The sequence below is a fragment of the Scyliorhinus torazame genome, chromosome 11, assembly GCF_047496885.1.
Source record: "Scyliorhinus torazame isolate Kashiwa2021f chromosome 11, sScyTor2.1, whole genome shotgun sequence".
NCBI lineage: Eukaryota > Metazoa > Chordata > Chondrichthyes > Carcharhiniformes > Scyliorhinidae > Scyliorhinus > Scyliorhinus torazame.
In genome coordinates, this window is record NC_092717.1 from 192000155 (window position 1) to 192016659 (window position 16505).

At 44.6% G+C, this 16505-nt stretch overlaps 1 protein-coding gene across 2 annotated transcripts in view; it reads right to left on the minus strand.

The window, feature by feature from the left end:
* The window catches only part of LOC140385744 (serine/threonine-protein kinase OSR1-like), a 265075-nt gene that overhangs the window by 153531 nt on the left and 95039 nt on the right, over positions 1 to 16505 (minus strand). For both annotated transcript variants that reach the window (XM_072468206.1, XM_072468207.1), the window contains exons 3-4: positions 7743 to 7851; positions 134 to 275 (exon numbers count right to left, since the gene is read on the minus strand). In XM_072468206.1, the coding sequence (XP_072324307.1) occupies positions 134 to 275; positions 7743 to 7851 (251 nt within the window). The remainder of the gene's footprint in view (positions 1 to 133; positions 276 to 7742; positions 7852 to 16505) is intronic.

A 16505-nucleotide genomic window follows, 5' to 3' on the forward strand; every position in this document is an offset into this window, starting at 1 on the left:
CTACCATATATGTAACTAAAAATATTCCATTACAGCAAAAATGAAGATTATACATCTTTGAATAGTTGCTGAGTCACACATCTTTGATATCTATGCTATGCCATGATATTGGACCACATCAAATTGAGCTTACCTGTGAATCTGCCCATTTTTATGCAGGTAATCAAGCCCCTCCAGTACTTCTTTCAAAATAGTGGCTATAACTGCCTCCTCCAAAACACCATTCTTGTGATCCCCTCGCGCCACAACATGTTTAATGATATCGAGCACAGATCCTGGAATGAGAGAAAAAGCATCAAGACAGAGTAACATTTCAGTAAATTCTGAAACCACTAACTTGGCCCGATCCTTATGGAAGTATTTGCGAAGCAACCATTATTTTCTTTGTTAGCAACTGGGTTACATAACCTATAAGCAATTCTCCTAGCTGCAAAAAAAAAATAGACATAGCAACCGTGGCTCTGCAAGCGGCTAAATAGCCATGTTGGGTTCAAAATATTCCAGGATAATCAACTTGTAGGAGACAGGACAAGGGGCAACATTGAAACTAAAGGATATGATAAAGACAGCAGAAAGAACCCCAGTTTAGAAAATGGACAAAGACATAAATAACTTCCCAGAAATGTAAAAGCATCAAGGGTCTAATGAGAAGGAAGAATGAAGGAAATTAGTATTACTTGAAAAATTATGTGGCAGAAGTTAATGGGACTGAAATGCAATAAATTCCCATGGCCTGAATCTACACCCCAGGGTACGAAAGGAGGTGGCCATAGAAATGGTGGATGTATTGGATGTCATCTTCCAAAATTTGTAGATTCCAAAACGGTCCCAGCAGATTTGAAGGTGGCAAATGTAACACCACTATTTAAAAAAGGAGGGAGAGAAAACAGAGAGTTGCAAACTGGTGCTAGAGTCTATTATAAAGGGTGCAATAACAGGGCACTTAGAAAATATCAATCGAATTAGAGAAAGTCAACATTTATGAAAGGGAAATCATGTTCGACAAATCTACCGGAGTTTTTTTTCCAGGTCATGGAGAGTAAAATTGATAATGATGAACCAGTGGAAGTGGTGCATTTGGATTTTCAGACAGCTTTTGATAAAGTACCACGCAAGAGTAAGAGATTAGTGTCCAAAGTTAAAGCGCATTGAATTGGCATGGATTAAGAATTGATAGCAGACAGAAAACAGTAAATAGGACTAAATAGGTCTTTTTCAAAAGTGATAAGCAATGATTAGTGGGGTCCCGCACGAATCAGTGCTTGGGCCCCAGCTTATCATAATCTACATCAATGATTTGGATGAATGGGCAGCACGATGGCGCAGTGGTTAGCACTGCTGCCTCATGGCACGAGGACCCAAGTTCGATCCAGGACCTGGGTCACAGTCCCTGTGGAGTTTGCACATTCTCCCCATGTCTGCGTGGGTCTCACCCCTACAACCCAAAAAAATGTGCAGGATAGGTGAACTGCCCATGCTAAATTGTCCCTTAGTTGGGGAAAAAAAAGAATTGGGTACTCTAAAATTAATATTTCCAAATTTGCTGACAATGCAAAATTTAGTGGAAATAGGAGTGGTGAGGAGGATGTTAAGAGACTTCAGGGTGATTTAGACCAATGGAGTGAATTGGCACAATATATAGCAGATGTGTGTAGACGATTGTAGTTTAGTCTAGCAGCATGGTCGACACGGGCTTGGCGGGCCAAAGGGCTTGTTCCTGTGCTGTACTTTTCTTTGTTCTTTGTTCTATGAAGTGTAATGGCGAAGAGAAACAGAATGGCAGAGTGTTATTTAAATGGTGATAAATTGGGAAATGTTGATATACAAAGTGACCTGGGTTTCATAATACACTAGTCACTGAAGGCAAGCATGCAGGTGCAGCAAGCAGTTGAGAAAGAAAATGGCATGTTGGCCTTCATTGCAAGAGGACTGGAGTACAGGAACAAGGATGTCTGACTGCAGTTGTACAGGCCCTTGACGAGACCACTTTGGAGGTTAGGTCTCCTTATCCAAACATATACCTTCCATATGTTCTCCCCGTGTCTGCGTGGGCTTCCTCCGGGTGCTCCGGTTTCCTCCCACAGTCCAAAGATGTGCAGGTTAGGTGGATTGGCCATGATAAATTGCCCTTAGTGTCCACAAAAAAGGGTAGGAGGGGTTACTGGGTTATGGGGATAGGGTGTAAGTGAGGGCTTAAGTGGGTTGGTGCAGATTCGATGGGCCGAATGGCCTCCTTTTGCACTGTATGTTCTATGTAGAGGGAGTGCATGGCTCACCAGACTGATTCCTGGGATGGCAGGAGAGATTGGATCGAATGGGCCTATTCAGTGGAATTTAGAACAATGGGGGGGGGGCCCGAATTGAAACGTATAAAACTCTATCAGGGCTGGACACAGGGATGTTGTTCCCTCATGCTGAGGGGTTGAGAACAAGGGGTCACAGTCTCAAGATATTGTGTTAAGAACCCTGCTGATGTTAATTGAGAGTATCCCAAAACACAGAAGGGCAACTTTTACACCGGTTCTTAGTGATGTATATTTTTAATTTGGTATACGGTGAGAAAAATGTGTGAACCAGGGAAGAAATAATCCAGTCATTGTTTGAACAATGAATAAATAATGAAGAATATTTATCAACTTAAAAGAACAAAAAATACACACACACACAGTATGACAGGAAATTACCCCTTGGTTCCAAGTACCTACATTCCCTGAACTGAGATGCCCTTTGTTCCCAAACAACATCCAATATTATATAACTCTACAAGCTAAATCCAGCAAATAGTGACCATGCACAGGTTATGTGGCCCCGTTTGGGAAAAGCAGGTTTTTGTAACGGCAAAGGCAAAATCTGCTCAGTTTGGGCTTTTATCTTAACAGGCTGCCTGGTCAGCAATAACTTGCTTTCGGGAGACTATTTCTGCAGCTGGTGTGGCTGGTGGCAGCTACTTCTGTGTCTGTGTCTGTCTCCATTTTTCCCCCAGTCACTGTAATGGATATATCATTTTTTCCCCCCACTGATTTATCCACCCAGTGGAGTATGTGTTTTACATACACATGTCAATTTCTTTCTCTTTCCACTTTGAAGTTACTTTTTTTTGTACCCTCATTGTTTTCCTCTAGTCACCTAGATAAACACTTGCTTTTTAAATATCTTTTCAGACATCTCCCTGTTTATTTTCTTTTATCCCAATTTCATTTTTTAATCTTAATTTTCCCCAATTTTTAACAATGGGATAGACCATTTAAGACCGAGATTAGGAGAAATTTCTTCACTCAAAGAAATGACCTGTGGAATTTTCTACCTCAGAAGTATATATATTAATGATTTGGATGAGGGTACTAAATGCAGCATGGTAGCACAAGTGGCTAGCACTGTGGCTTCACAGCGCCAGTGCGGAGTCTGCACGTTCTCCCAGTGTCCGCGTGGGTTTCCTCCGGGTGCTCCGGTTTCTTCCCACAGTCCAAAGACATGCAGGTTAGGTGGATTGGCCATGCTAAATTGCCCTTAATGTCCAAAAAAAGGGTGAGGAGTGGTTATTGCGTTACGGGGATAGGGTGGAAGTGAGGGCTTAAGTGGGTCGGTGCAGACTCGATAGGCCAAATGGCTTCCTTCTGCACTGTATGTTCTATGTCTATGTCTATATCATTATCGCCAAATTTGCAGATGATACAAAGTTGGGTGGGTGGGTGAGCTGTGAAGAGGATGCACAGATGCTTCAGCAGGATTTGAACAGGCTGAGTGAGTGGGCATATGCATGGCAGATGCCGTATAATGTGGATAACTGTGAGGTTATCGCTTTCGTAGCAAAAATCAGAAGGCAGATTATTATTAGAATGGGTGTAAACAGAGAGGCTGATACTCAGCGAGCCCCAAAAGTGTCCTTGTGCATCAGTCGCTGAAAGTAAGCATGCAGTACAACCGGCAGTAAAGTAGGCAAATAGCATGTTGACCTTTATAGTGAGAGGATTGGAGTATAGGACTAGGGATAAAAGCAAATTACTGCAGGTGCTGGCATTTGAATCAAAAACAGAAAATACTGGACAATCTCAGCAGATCTGACAGCACCTGTGGAGAGAGAAGGGAGCTAATGTTTCGAGTCTGGATGATTCTTTGTCAAAGCTGACAACGGCCATACAAATATTTATGTCCTACTCGAGCCTTTTCACATATTTGACAGAATTCAGAGCACAGAAGGTAGCTCTCCAAAGGAGCAATTCACAGTGCCACTCCCTGCCTCCTCCCTGTATAGCCCTGTCCATTCTTCCTTTTCAATAATAATCTAATCCCCTCTTGAATGCCTCGACTAAAATGGTCTCCACCATAACTCAGGCAGCACATTGCAGATCCCAACCACACACTGAAAATGTTCATCATGTCTCCATTGCTTCTTTTGCCAATTCCCTTATTTTGTGCCCTCTCATTAATTATTGATCTTTCCACCAATGGGAAGGGTTTTTCCCTATTTACTAAGTCCAGATTCCTATGATTTCAAATATCCATCAAATCGTTTAATCTTCTCTTCTTCAAAGAGAACAACCCCAACTTCTCGAATCTACCCACGTATCTGAGCTTCCTCATCCCACGAACTGACCTGTATAAGGAGGACTGGTTGCATGAATAACTGGAGAGGCATAAATATCCTGGCCGCGAGGTTTGCTAGTGTCAGATGGGAGGGTTTAAACTAGTATGGAAGAGGGTGGTCAGAAGGAGCAATAGGTCAGAAGGTGAAAAAATTGAGGGTGAACTAGGAAATAGGGCCACAATGGCTCGGAGGAAGAGCAGACAGGGAGATGTTGCTGAAAACAGCAGGACTGGTGGCCTGAAGTGCATATGTTTTAATGCAAGAAGTATAATAGGCAAGGCAGATGAACTTAAGAGTTTGGATTAGTGCTTGGAACTATGATGTTGTTGCCATTACAGAGACCTGGTTGAGGGAAGGACAGGATTGGCAGCTAAACATTCCAGGATTTAGAGGTTTCAGGCGGGATAGAGGGGGATGTATGAGGGGTGGCGGAGTTGCGCTACTGGTTAGGGAGAATATCACAGCTGTACTACGGGAGGGCACCTCAGAGGGCAGCGAGGCTATATGGGTAGAGATCAGGAATAAGAAGGGTGCAGTCACAATGTTGGGGGTTTACTACAGGCCTCCCAACAGCCAGCGGGAGATAGAGGAGCAGATAGGTAGACAGATTTTGGAAAGGAGTAAAAGCAACAGGGTTGTTGTGATGGGAGACTTTAACTTTCCCAATATTGACTGGGACTCACTTAGTGCTAGCGGCTTGGACGGGGCAGAGTTTGTAAGGAGCATCCAGGAGAGCTTCTTAAAACAATATGTAGATAGTCCAACTAGGGAAGGGGCTGTACTGGACCTGGTATTGGGGAATGAGCCCGGCCAGGTGGTAGAAGTTTCAGTAGGGGAGCATTTCGGGAACAGTGACCACAATTCAGTAAGTTTTAAAGTGCTGGTGGACAAGGATAAGAGTGGTCCGAGGGTGAATGTGCTAAATTGGGGGAAGGCTAATTATAACAATATTAGGCGGGAACTGATGAACAGATTGGGGGCGGATGTTTGAGGGTAAATCAACATCCAAGGGAGGCTTCAAATATCAGTTGAAAGGAATTTAGGACAGGCATGTTCCTGTGAGGAAGAAAGATATATATGGCAAATTTCAGGAACCTTGGATAACGAGAGATATTCGTCAAAAAGAAAAAGGAGGCATTTGTCAGGATGGGAATAGAGGTATACGGACCCCAGAAATGTAGAAGATTTTAGTTTCGACGGGCAGCATGGTCGGCGCAGGCTTGGAGGGCCGAAGGGCCTGTTCCTGTGCTGTACTTTTCTTTGTTCTTTCAATTTGATACCATACTTGAATTCCTTCGCTAACCCTGGAGGGTACTTTCATCTTGTAGTCTCCTCAATGGATGTATTAAGAGCAGTCTATACAAACAAGGGTCATATATACAAGATAGTCACAAATACATTCAATAAGGAATTCAGAAGAAACTTATTTGCCCAAGGAGTGATTAGCATGTGTAACTTACTACTCCGTGGAGTAGTTGAGGCAAATAGCATCGATGCACTTAAAAGTAAACTAGATAAGTATAACTCCTCAAAATCTATTCCCTGCTCTCTTAAATGTACGTCTAGTTTCCCCTTGAATACATCTATACCATTCACTTCAACCAGTCTGCAGCAGCAACTTCCACATTCTCACCACTCATTGGGTCAAGAAGTTTCTCTCTTCTAAGTTCCCTATTGGGATTTCTTGGTAACTATTTTATATTGGTGGCATCCGATATGTTCCTCCCCACAAGAGAAAACCTTTGTCTCTATGCTAGCGAACCTTTATAATTTTAAGGCCTCTATTAGGTCACCTAAAGTAACAAGATCATTTGAGACTTCACAAGGTGATCAACATGGTTTTGTGAAGGGGAGGTCAAGACTCACTAACTCGAGTTTTCTGAAGAAGTGACGAAGATGATTGATGACGGTAGGGCAGTGAATGTTGTCTACATGGACTTCAGTAAGGCCTTTGACCAGGTCCCTCATGGCAGACTGGTACAGAAAATGAAGTTGCATGGGATCAGAGGTAAGCTGGCAAGATGGACACAGAACAAGCTTGGTCATAGAAGACAGAGGGTAGCAGTGAAAGGGTGCTTTTCTGAAAAAAGGGCAGTGACCGTTGCCATTTGTAGTATATATAAAGAATTTGGAGGAAAATGTAACCGGTCTGATTATTAAGAATTGCGGATAGCAATGAGAACGGTCAGAAGATATAGATCGGTTGGAGATTTGGACGGAGAGATGGCTGGAGTTTAAAATGGACAAATGTGAGGTCATGCGTTTTGGAAGGTCTAATCGCGGTGGGAAATATATAGTAAATGGCAGAACCCTTAAGAGTACTGACAGGCAGAGGGATCTGGGTCCACAGGTCACTGAAAGTAGTAACGCAGGTGGAGAAGGTAGTCAAGAAAGCATATGGCATGCTTGCCTTCATCGGCCGGGGCATGGAGTATAAAAACTGGCAAGTTACCCTGCAGTTGAACAGAACCTTAGTTAGGCCACACTGGTTCAATTCTGGTTGCCACACTTCCAGAAGGCTATGGAGACTTGAGAGGGTACAGAAGAGGATCACCATTGTTATGAGGAGAGGTTTGATAAACTCGATTTGCTCTCACTGGAACGAGAGAAATTAAGTGGCTATCTGATAGAAGTCTACAAAATTCTGAGGGGCATGGACAAAGTGGCTTGTCAGAAGCTTTTTCCCATGGTGGAAGAGTCAATTATTAGTGGACATAGGTTTAAGGTGCAAGGGGTAAAGCTTAGAGGAGATGTGCGAGGGAAGTTTTTTAAAAAAAAAGACAGATGGTAGTGGGTGCCTGGAACTCGCTGCCGGAGGTGGTGGAAACAGGTTCGCTAGTGACACTTCAAGGGTCCTGACAAATACATGAATGGGATGGGAATAGAGGAATACAGGCCCCGGGAGTATGTACGGTATTAGGTTAGATGGGCAGCATGGTCGGCGCAGGCTTGGAGGGCTGAAGGGCCTGGTCCTGTGCTGTACTTTTCTTTGTTCTTTGATTGATAAATATATTTTCCGCACTCTATCCGAGCAATCAAGGGTGGTTTTGGTATGTTACTCCAACACCGCAGATCTATTGAAGCAGCCCAACATTGCAAATTTTGAATAAACCTAGCTCAACAGAGACAGGAGGTTGAAGGCAAAGCAAACACTCACCACCACTGAGTAACTTCATCACCAACCACAGTTCATCCTTTACCACAAACGAGGTATAATATGACACTATGTTCCGGTGATGGCACTGACTCATTGCTTGAATTTCTTTCTGTTGAGAGAGAGAATGGGATTTCCATTAGATCGACAATATTTTCCGAAAGAAAGAACTTCCTACAAATAATATGAAAAGCAATCACCATCTACTTTTGAGGTATTACAAAGTATTTTTGTGGGATAACGTGTTAACTTAAAACTTGAAAATAAGATGTATTGGGCCTAAAAATGAAGATATTTCACCATAATAATTATTCCAATCCATACCTTATGAAAAGATTAGTCTAGGGCATACTTTCTGCCAAAAACCTTACTTCCTGCCAAAAACCTTACTTCTGGTTGTCACCATTTATTGTCACATTGTCAACATTTTTATAGGTTCATATTTCTGCTATGTCAACTGTCACATTATACTTGCAGGCTCTTACCACTAGATGGTGCAATGGAATGCATTCGCAAGTCTCTTGGAACTTACTGAAAAGGGATTTCTGATGAAAGGTCAGCAATCTGAAATGCTAGCTCCATTTATTTTATTTATTTATTGTGACGTGTACAGAGGTACAGTGAAAAGTATTGTTCTGCATACAGTCCAGACAGATCGCTCCATACATGGATACATAGTACGTACTATAAATAAGTTATAAAGGATGTAGGAGGAGGACCTGTAGGGGAGAGCTTGTAGAGAGTCGCCACGCTCTGGCACCATTTCTGAATTCAAGTGCTAATGAAGCACTAAGGTATGACACCACCATTGTAGGAGAGTGGTTTGCTGAAGCACTAGAAGTGCATCTCCACTAGTGCTACAGATTTTGAACAAATTGGGCACTTTAAACAGCTGCGTTTGTTGAAGCAGCATGGCACCAGGTGAGGTGGCAGTGAGTTGGACGGTGATGTCGCCCTCAAACCCAGATACAGCTGCAGTTTCCAGGTGCCCCGACCAACCGGGGGGGGGGGGGGGGGGGAAGAGAGGAGGAGGAGAGAGAGAGAGAGAGAGGAGGAGGAGAAGAATCATAGGAACACGGGTAGTAAAGACATTAGGCTGGCTGCAACAGGCCATACATGGTGGCTTTGAACACAAAGGTGCCGTAAGCAGCCACTTCAGAGGGCCCCTAAACAAAGGGAAATCGGAGTGCAGGGGCTCACCCACAGTTGCCAGCCATGCTGGGTGGCCCCTGGACACTGGAAATCCCAGAGCGCAAGGGCCCGGCCTCATGATCATCTTTGGATGACCTATTAACAAAGGGAAACCCCGGAGTGCAGAGGCGCAGTTGATCCCGCAAGGGGGGGGGTAAGAGGATGATGTTTACCGTGACGAGGGGGGGGGGGGGGGGGGTAACAGGACGATGTTTACCGTGGCAAGGACAGTTACGGACGCAGGGGGACGGTACGTCATGGTCAGCGGTGTCCTATAAACATAGTTTATAAAAAAGACAAGGGCAGAAATCCCCAGTGTCAACAAGCACCGACTTGGGTGGGACTTTAACTGTGCACAGGACAGACAGGCCGAACCCCAAAATAGTGAAGGCGTCTAATATGGCGAAAGAACTCTGCATATTCATGGAGTAGATGGGGGCAGTGAACTCATGACGGTTCATCCACCGGGGAGATGGAGTTCTCCTTCTTCTCCCAGGTACATAATGTGTATACACGGATTGATTTCTTTGAAGTGGGGAAATCGGTACTTCCATGGCTAATAAGAGCGGAATACTCCGCGATCGTGATCTCTGACCATGCTCCACATTACATAGACATGAGGTTGGAAATGGACCGTGTTCTGTGTACCAGAAGTGTTGGCAGAGGACCAGGCGGGCTTTGTCAAGGGTAGACAGCCAACATCGAACATCAGATGCCTGCTGAATATGATAGTGATCCCACCCAGGGAGAGAACACCAGAGGTGATCATCTCCCTAGACGCAGAAAAGGCCCATCCACCTCAGAGGTACAGGAGTGATTTGGGTTTGGAACAGGGTTCACCACCTGGGTGAAACTCCTGTAGAGCACTCCCACGGTGAGCATACAGACGAACACCATCAGCTCCAAGTACTTCCAGCTGCACAGAGGCACAACGCAGGAATTCCCACTGTCCCCGCTTCTGTTTGCCCTAGCGATCACTCTGTGTGGCCAAGAATTGGAAGGGGATCCAGAGAAGAAACAGAGCACAGAATCTTGCTCTATGTGGATGACCTTCTCCTCTGCATCTTGGCCTCGCAAAGTAGCATGGAGGGAATCATGGCATTCTTGAAACAGTTTGGAACCTTCTCGAGCTACAAACTCAACCTGAGCAAAAGTGAGTTCTTCCTGGTGAGGGGCAGAGCTGGAGGGGCTGCCATTTAAAAAGGTCCGACTCAAATTCCGCTACCTGGGATAGAATTCGCCCATGACTGGACACGGATCCACAAGTGGAACCTGACCAGCCTGGTGGAGGAAGTCAAAAAGGACGTGCAGATTTAGGCACACTCCCACTCTCCCTGGCTGGGAGGATGCAGACAATCATGAGGAACATACTGCCCACATTCATCTTCAGGTTTATACTGATCTACACCCTAAGGCCTTCTTCAACTTAGTGGAAAAAGTGATCATGATGTTTGTTTGGGAGTAGGGTGGGGGGGGGGGGGGGGGGATGGGCAAGAATGGAGGGGGGCCCTGACCATAGCAGTGTGCTCACCCCTACTGATCAGGCACTCAACGAGCCCAATGGTGATAGCCACATTCCGGTCAGGGAACAAACTACGACAGCACTTCGGTTTGACTGAGATGGCCATTAAGTCCCTCATCTACAACAACTACAAGTTCACACCAGCCAAAATGGATGCCACCCTCAAATGGTGGAGAGTACGGGGGACTTCTACACAGACAAGACTGACAACACCAGAGTAACTAACAGAGGAGTTCCAACTGATCGAGGGAAACAAATTAAGATCTATGCAGGTCAAAAACCTCTTACGTAGGAAAAGAAAGACATACCCATGCTGCCGCAACAACTGCTATCAGAGGACCTGCTGGATGTGGACATCCTAGGGAGGGGAAACTGTGGAGACAACTGGGGAGGGCATGCACACCACTGTACGCGACAAGGGAAAAGATAGGAGGAAGACACAGGGTTTCAAATATGGTGGGGACTCTGGAGCAAAGCACTGCACAGGGTCAACTCCATCTCCACATGAGCTTGGCTAATAAGCCTAATGCAGCTCCAAGTGGTACACAGAGCTCATTTAACCAGAACCTGAATGAGCAGGTTCTTCCACGAGGTGGAGAACAAATGTGAAAGGTGAAAAAGAGGCCCAGCCAATCACACCCACATGTTCGGATCATGCCCCAGACTTGTCGGGTTCTGGACAACCTTCTTCAAGGCAATGTCCATGGTTGTGGGGATGAGGGTGGAGCCATGCCCAAGAGTGGCAGTCTTTGGGGTATCAGAACCGTCAGAACACTTTATGGGGAGGAGGGACGACGCCCGTGCCTCCCTAATCGGCCGCTGAAGAATCCTGCTTGGCTGGCGATCAGCAGCACCACCCAAAGCTGCAGACTTGCTGTCGGAATTTCTCCAAATGGAGAAAATCAAATTCGCAATCAGAGAGCTTTCACAAAACATGGGAACCATTCACCAATTTGTGCCAAGACCAGTTTGTAGCCATAATACATAGAAGCAGAATTAGGCCACTCGGCCCATCGCGTCTGCTCCGCCACTCAATCATGGCTGATATTTTTCTCATCTCCATTCTCCTGCCTTCTCCCCATAACCCCGGATCTCCTTATTAATCAAGAATCCAATTAGCCAGAGGGCGGGAATGGGGGGGGGGGGGGGGGGGGGGGGGGGGAACAAAGAGGCATAGAACCCAACCATATACAACACATATTATACGTAGCACCATGCCACCGCAACAGGTATAGGCTGGAAGACCTGATGAATGAAGAAGGCATGCCAGATGAGAAGAAGGGGCAGGGGATCAGGAGGGTAGGTGGGGGAGGGGGAGGAGAGGGAGGAGAGCAGGAGATCTAGCTAAAACCAAGCACCTGCTGAAAAGCAAGAGATTGTAACTGATGTATGTAACGAACAATAACGATGTATATATTTTGTGTTTGGCCACGCTCATCTTTGCTCTGTATTTAAAAAAACCTTAATTAAAACATTTTTTTATTTATTTTTTTAAAATGGAAAAAATAAATAAAAATTGGTGAAAGAGAGGGGTGAATAATGGGGTTAGCAAGGGAATTCCAGAAAATGGGGTCTCGGTCAATGAAGGCACAGTTGCTAATGGAGGGTGAAGGGAGGAAGAATACATTATGTATGAAGTTGGAGGCACAAAGTTCAAGGGGGATAGGGGGATGTTTTGCAGACTAGAGGAGATTACAGAGACAGGGAGAAATGAGTCCCTGAAGGGATGTAAACAGGATGATAATTTGGAATTTGAGTTGATGGAGGACGAGAAACCAACATAGGGCAGCAAAGGCAAGTGTGACAATAGGATTTTCAAGCATTTCAAAATCCACTAAAGATTACCATGATGAAAAGAACAACCAGAAAAACATTTGAGTGATCAGATCTGGAGATGTTAGGGCAGCACGCGGCACAGTGGTTAGCACTGCAGCCTACGGCGCTGAGGACCCAGGTTCGAATTGCTGCCCTGGGGCACTGTCTGTGTGGAGTTTGCACATTCTCCCGTGTCTGCGTGGGTTTCACCCCGACAACCCAAAGATGTGCAGGTTAGGTGGATTGGCCACGCTAAATTGCTCCATAATTGGAAAAATAAATAATTGGGTACGCTAAAATTTATTTTTTTAAAAGATCTGGAGATGTTATTGGCACAAAGTCGCTGGATTTTGGCTTTTCAATGTTTAGCTATGAGAAATTGTTGTTTATTCAAAATAAGCAGCACCAGAGTGGTGAAGTGGAAGGCAAAGAGGTAAAGTTGGATACCAGTGCACATGTTCAAGTGCAAACTGATCTCTTGTTTGTAGATGAAGACAAGGGGCAGCAGGAAGATGAAGACAACAAGGTGGTCAAGGATGTATCTTTAGTGGATCCAATATTACAATAATGTGCTGGGCAGAAGACATCAGTAGAGATACACAGATGAAGGCAATTTTCCTGCTCACCTTTCACAAACTTGCACATGGAGGTCTCTCGAGTTACAGGGTTATTCCTAATTCAGGTGAACAAGTTTCTGTCCCATATCATGCAATTATACTACTGCGAATGTTATCCTTTTACTGACAAATATTCCTATTTTACTCAATTGGGACAAAAATACCAAAATATTCAGCAACTATGAGCCTTTTAAAATTGAATAAAAGTACACAATCCTATAAATATGCAACAATCAGCATCTGAAACAAAGATCAGTTAATTTTGAGTGGGACTATTCAAAAAGAACTGTGGAATACCACAGAAAGACCAAGACCTGAATAATTTGCATTCAAAATGCTAAAGTGGCTTTTACATTCAGTACTAAATGGACCTTATTATAATGAAAAAAATGAAAATGAAAATCGCTTATTGTCACAAGTAGGCTTCAAATGAAGTTACTGTGAAAAGCCCCGAGTCGCCACATTCCGGCGCCTGTTCGGGGAGGCTGGTACGGGAATTGAACCGTGCTGCTGGCCTGCCTTAAAAGCCAGCGATTTAGCCCAGTATGCTAAACCAGCCCCTTGTGATATCGTGATATAATCAATAAAACACATGAATACGTCTTTTTTTCATTTTCCTTTTTCCTCCATCTTCATTATAGGTTTTTTAAAAAAATAATCTTTATTATCACAGGTAGACTTACATTAACACTGAAATAAAGTTACTGTGAAAAGCCCCTCGTCGCCACATTCCAATGCCTCTTCGGGAACACGGAGGGAGAATTCAGAATGTCCAATTCACCTAATAAGCATGTCTTTCGGGGATTTGTGGGAGGAAACCGGAGCACCCGGAGCAAACCCACGCAGACATGGGGAGAACGTGCAGACTCTGCACTGACAGTGACCCAAGTGGGAATTGAACCTGGGACCCTGGCACTGTGACTACAGAGACTGCGGTGGCTTAACATGACAGCTCACTACCACCTTTCCGAGGACAATTAGGGATGGAGGGGGGGGTTGTTATGGACTGTTGAGAACAAGAGAACAAGTAGTATGAACAGAAGTAGACCATTCGGCCCACTGAGTCTACACCACCATTCAATGAGATCGTGATATGGGGGAGGTGGGACCAGTACAAACTGAACGGCTTACACCCAAGCAAGACCGGGACTGATGTCCTAGGGAGAGTATTTGCTAGTGTGGGTGGGTGGGGTGGTTAAACTAGAATGAAAGGGAGTTAGGAACCTAAAGAGGGTGACAAGGGAAAGAGAAACAAGGACAGTAATAAAAGAACACAGTAAAATGCAAAAACGGTAGGCAGGATATTCCAAGGGCGAGGCAAATAAGGCCACAGTACAAATAAAAGTTAAGGATGATAGAAAATGGCAAAAAGGCAAGCTTAAAGGCTTTGTATCTTAATGCATAAAACATTCGGAATAAGGTAGACAAATTAACGGTCCAAATAGAGGTAAATTGATATAATCTCATTAAGGAGACATGTTTGCAAGAAAATCAAAACTGATAACTTAATATTCACCGATTTCTGACCTTTCATAAAGACAGCAGGGAAGGAAACCGTAGTGGGGTAGCACGGTTAATATGAAATCAAATTAGGACAGTTGTGAGAAACGATCTAGACTCAGATGATGTACAGTCCATTTGGGTGGAGCTAAAAAAAAAAAAGCCAGGGAAACAAGATATTGTACGAAGAGTGTATAGACACCCAAACAGTAGCCACACTGTCGGAAAGGGCAAATCAACAAATAATAACAGGTAAAATTAATAGAGCACTAATTATGGGTGACGTGAATCTTCATGTTGATTGGGATAATTAAGTTGGAAAGAGTAGCTTTGACAAAGAATTCATAGTGTGCATTATGTATAGTTTCCTAGGGCAATACGTCATGGAACCAGCCAGGGAACAGGCTACCTTGGTTCCAGTAACGGTAGGTTTAATAAATTACTGAGAAAGTAAAAGATCCCTTAGGAAGTAGCGATCATAATAATAATCTTTATTGTCACAAGTTACATTAACACTGCAATGAAGTTACTGTGAAAAGACATGATAGTGGGTACGGGAGCAATAGGTCAGAAGGTGAGAGCATTGAGGGAGAACTAGGGAATAGGGACAGTGTGGCTCTGAGGCAGAGCAGACGGGGAAAAGTTGCTGAACACAGCGGGTCTGGTGGCCTGAAGTGCATATGTTTTAATGCAAGGAGCATTACGGGTAAGGCAGATGAACTTAGAGCTTGGATTACTACTTGGAACTATGATGTTATTGCCATTACAGAGACCTGGTTGAGGGAAGGGCAGGATTGGCAGCTAAACGTTCCAGGATTTAGATGTTTCAGGCGGGATAGAGGGGGATGTAAAAGGGGAGGCGGAGTTGCGCTACTTGTTCGGGAGAATATCACAGCTATACTGCGAGAGGACACCTCAGAGGGCAGTGAGGCTATATGGGTAGAGATCAGGAATAAGAAGGGTGCAGTCACAATGTTGGGGGTATACTACAGGCCTCCCAACAGCCAGCGGGAGATAGAGGAGCAGATAGGTAGACAGATTTTGGAAAAGAGTAAAAACAACAGGGTTGTGGTGATGGGAGACTTCAACTTCCCCAATATTGACTGGGACTCACGTAGTGCCAGGGGCTTAGACGGGGCGGAGTTTGTAAGGAGCATCCAGGAGGGCTTCTTAAAACAATATGTAGATAGTCCAACTAGGGAAGGGGCAGTACTGGACCTGGTATTGGGGAATGAGCCCGGCCAGGTGGTAGATGTTTCAGTAGGGGAGCATTTCGGTAACAGTGACCACAATTCAGTAAGTTTTAAAGTACTGGTGGACAAGGATAAGAGTGGTCCGAGGATGAATGTGCTAAATTGGGGGAAGGCTAATTATGACAATATTAGGCGGGAACTGAAGAACATAGATTGGGGGCGGATGTTTGAGGGCAAATCAACATCTGACATGTGGGAGGCTTTCAAGTGTCAGTTGAAGGGAATACAGGACAGGCATGTTCCTGTGAGGAAGAAAGATAAATACGGCAATTTTCGGGAACCTTGGATGACGAGTGATATTGTAGGCCTCGTCAAAAAGAAAAAGGAGGCATTTGTCAGGGCTAAAAGGCTGGGAACAGACGAAGCCTGTGTGGCATATAAGGAAAGTAGGAAGGAACTTAAGCAAGGAGTCAGGAGGGCTAGAAGGGGTCATGAAAAGTCATTGGCAAATAGGGTTAAGGAAAATCCCAAGGCTTTTTACACGTACATAAAAAGCAAGAGGGTAGCCAGGGAAAGGGTTGGCCCACTGAAGGATAGGCAAGGGAATCTATGTGTGGAGCCAGAGGAAATGGGCGAGGTACTAAATGAATACTTTGCATCAGTATTCACCAAAGAGAAGGAATTGGTAGATGTTGAGTCTGGAGAAGGGGGTGTAGATAGCCTGGGTCACATTGTGATCCAAAAAGACGAGGTGTTGGGTGTCTTAAAAAATATTAAGGTAGATAAGTCCCCAGGGCCTGATGGGATCTACCCCAGAATACTGAAGGAGGCTAGAGAGGAAATTGCTGAGGCCTTGACAGAAATCTTTGGATCCTCGCTGTCTTCAGGGGATGTCCCGGAGGACTGGAGAATAGCCAATGTTGTTCCT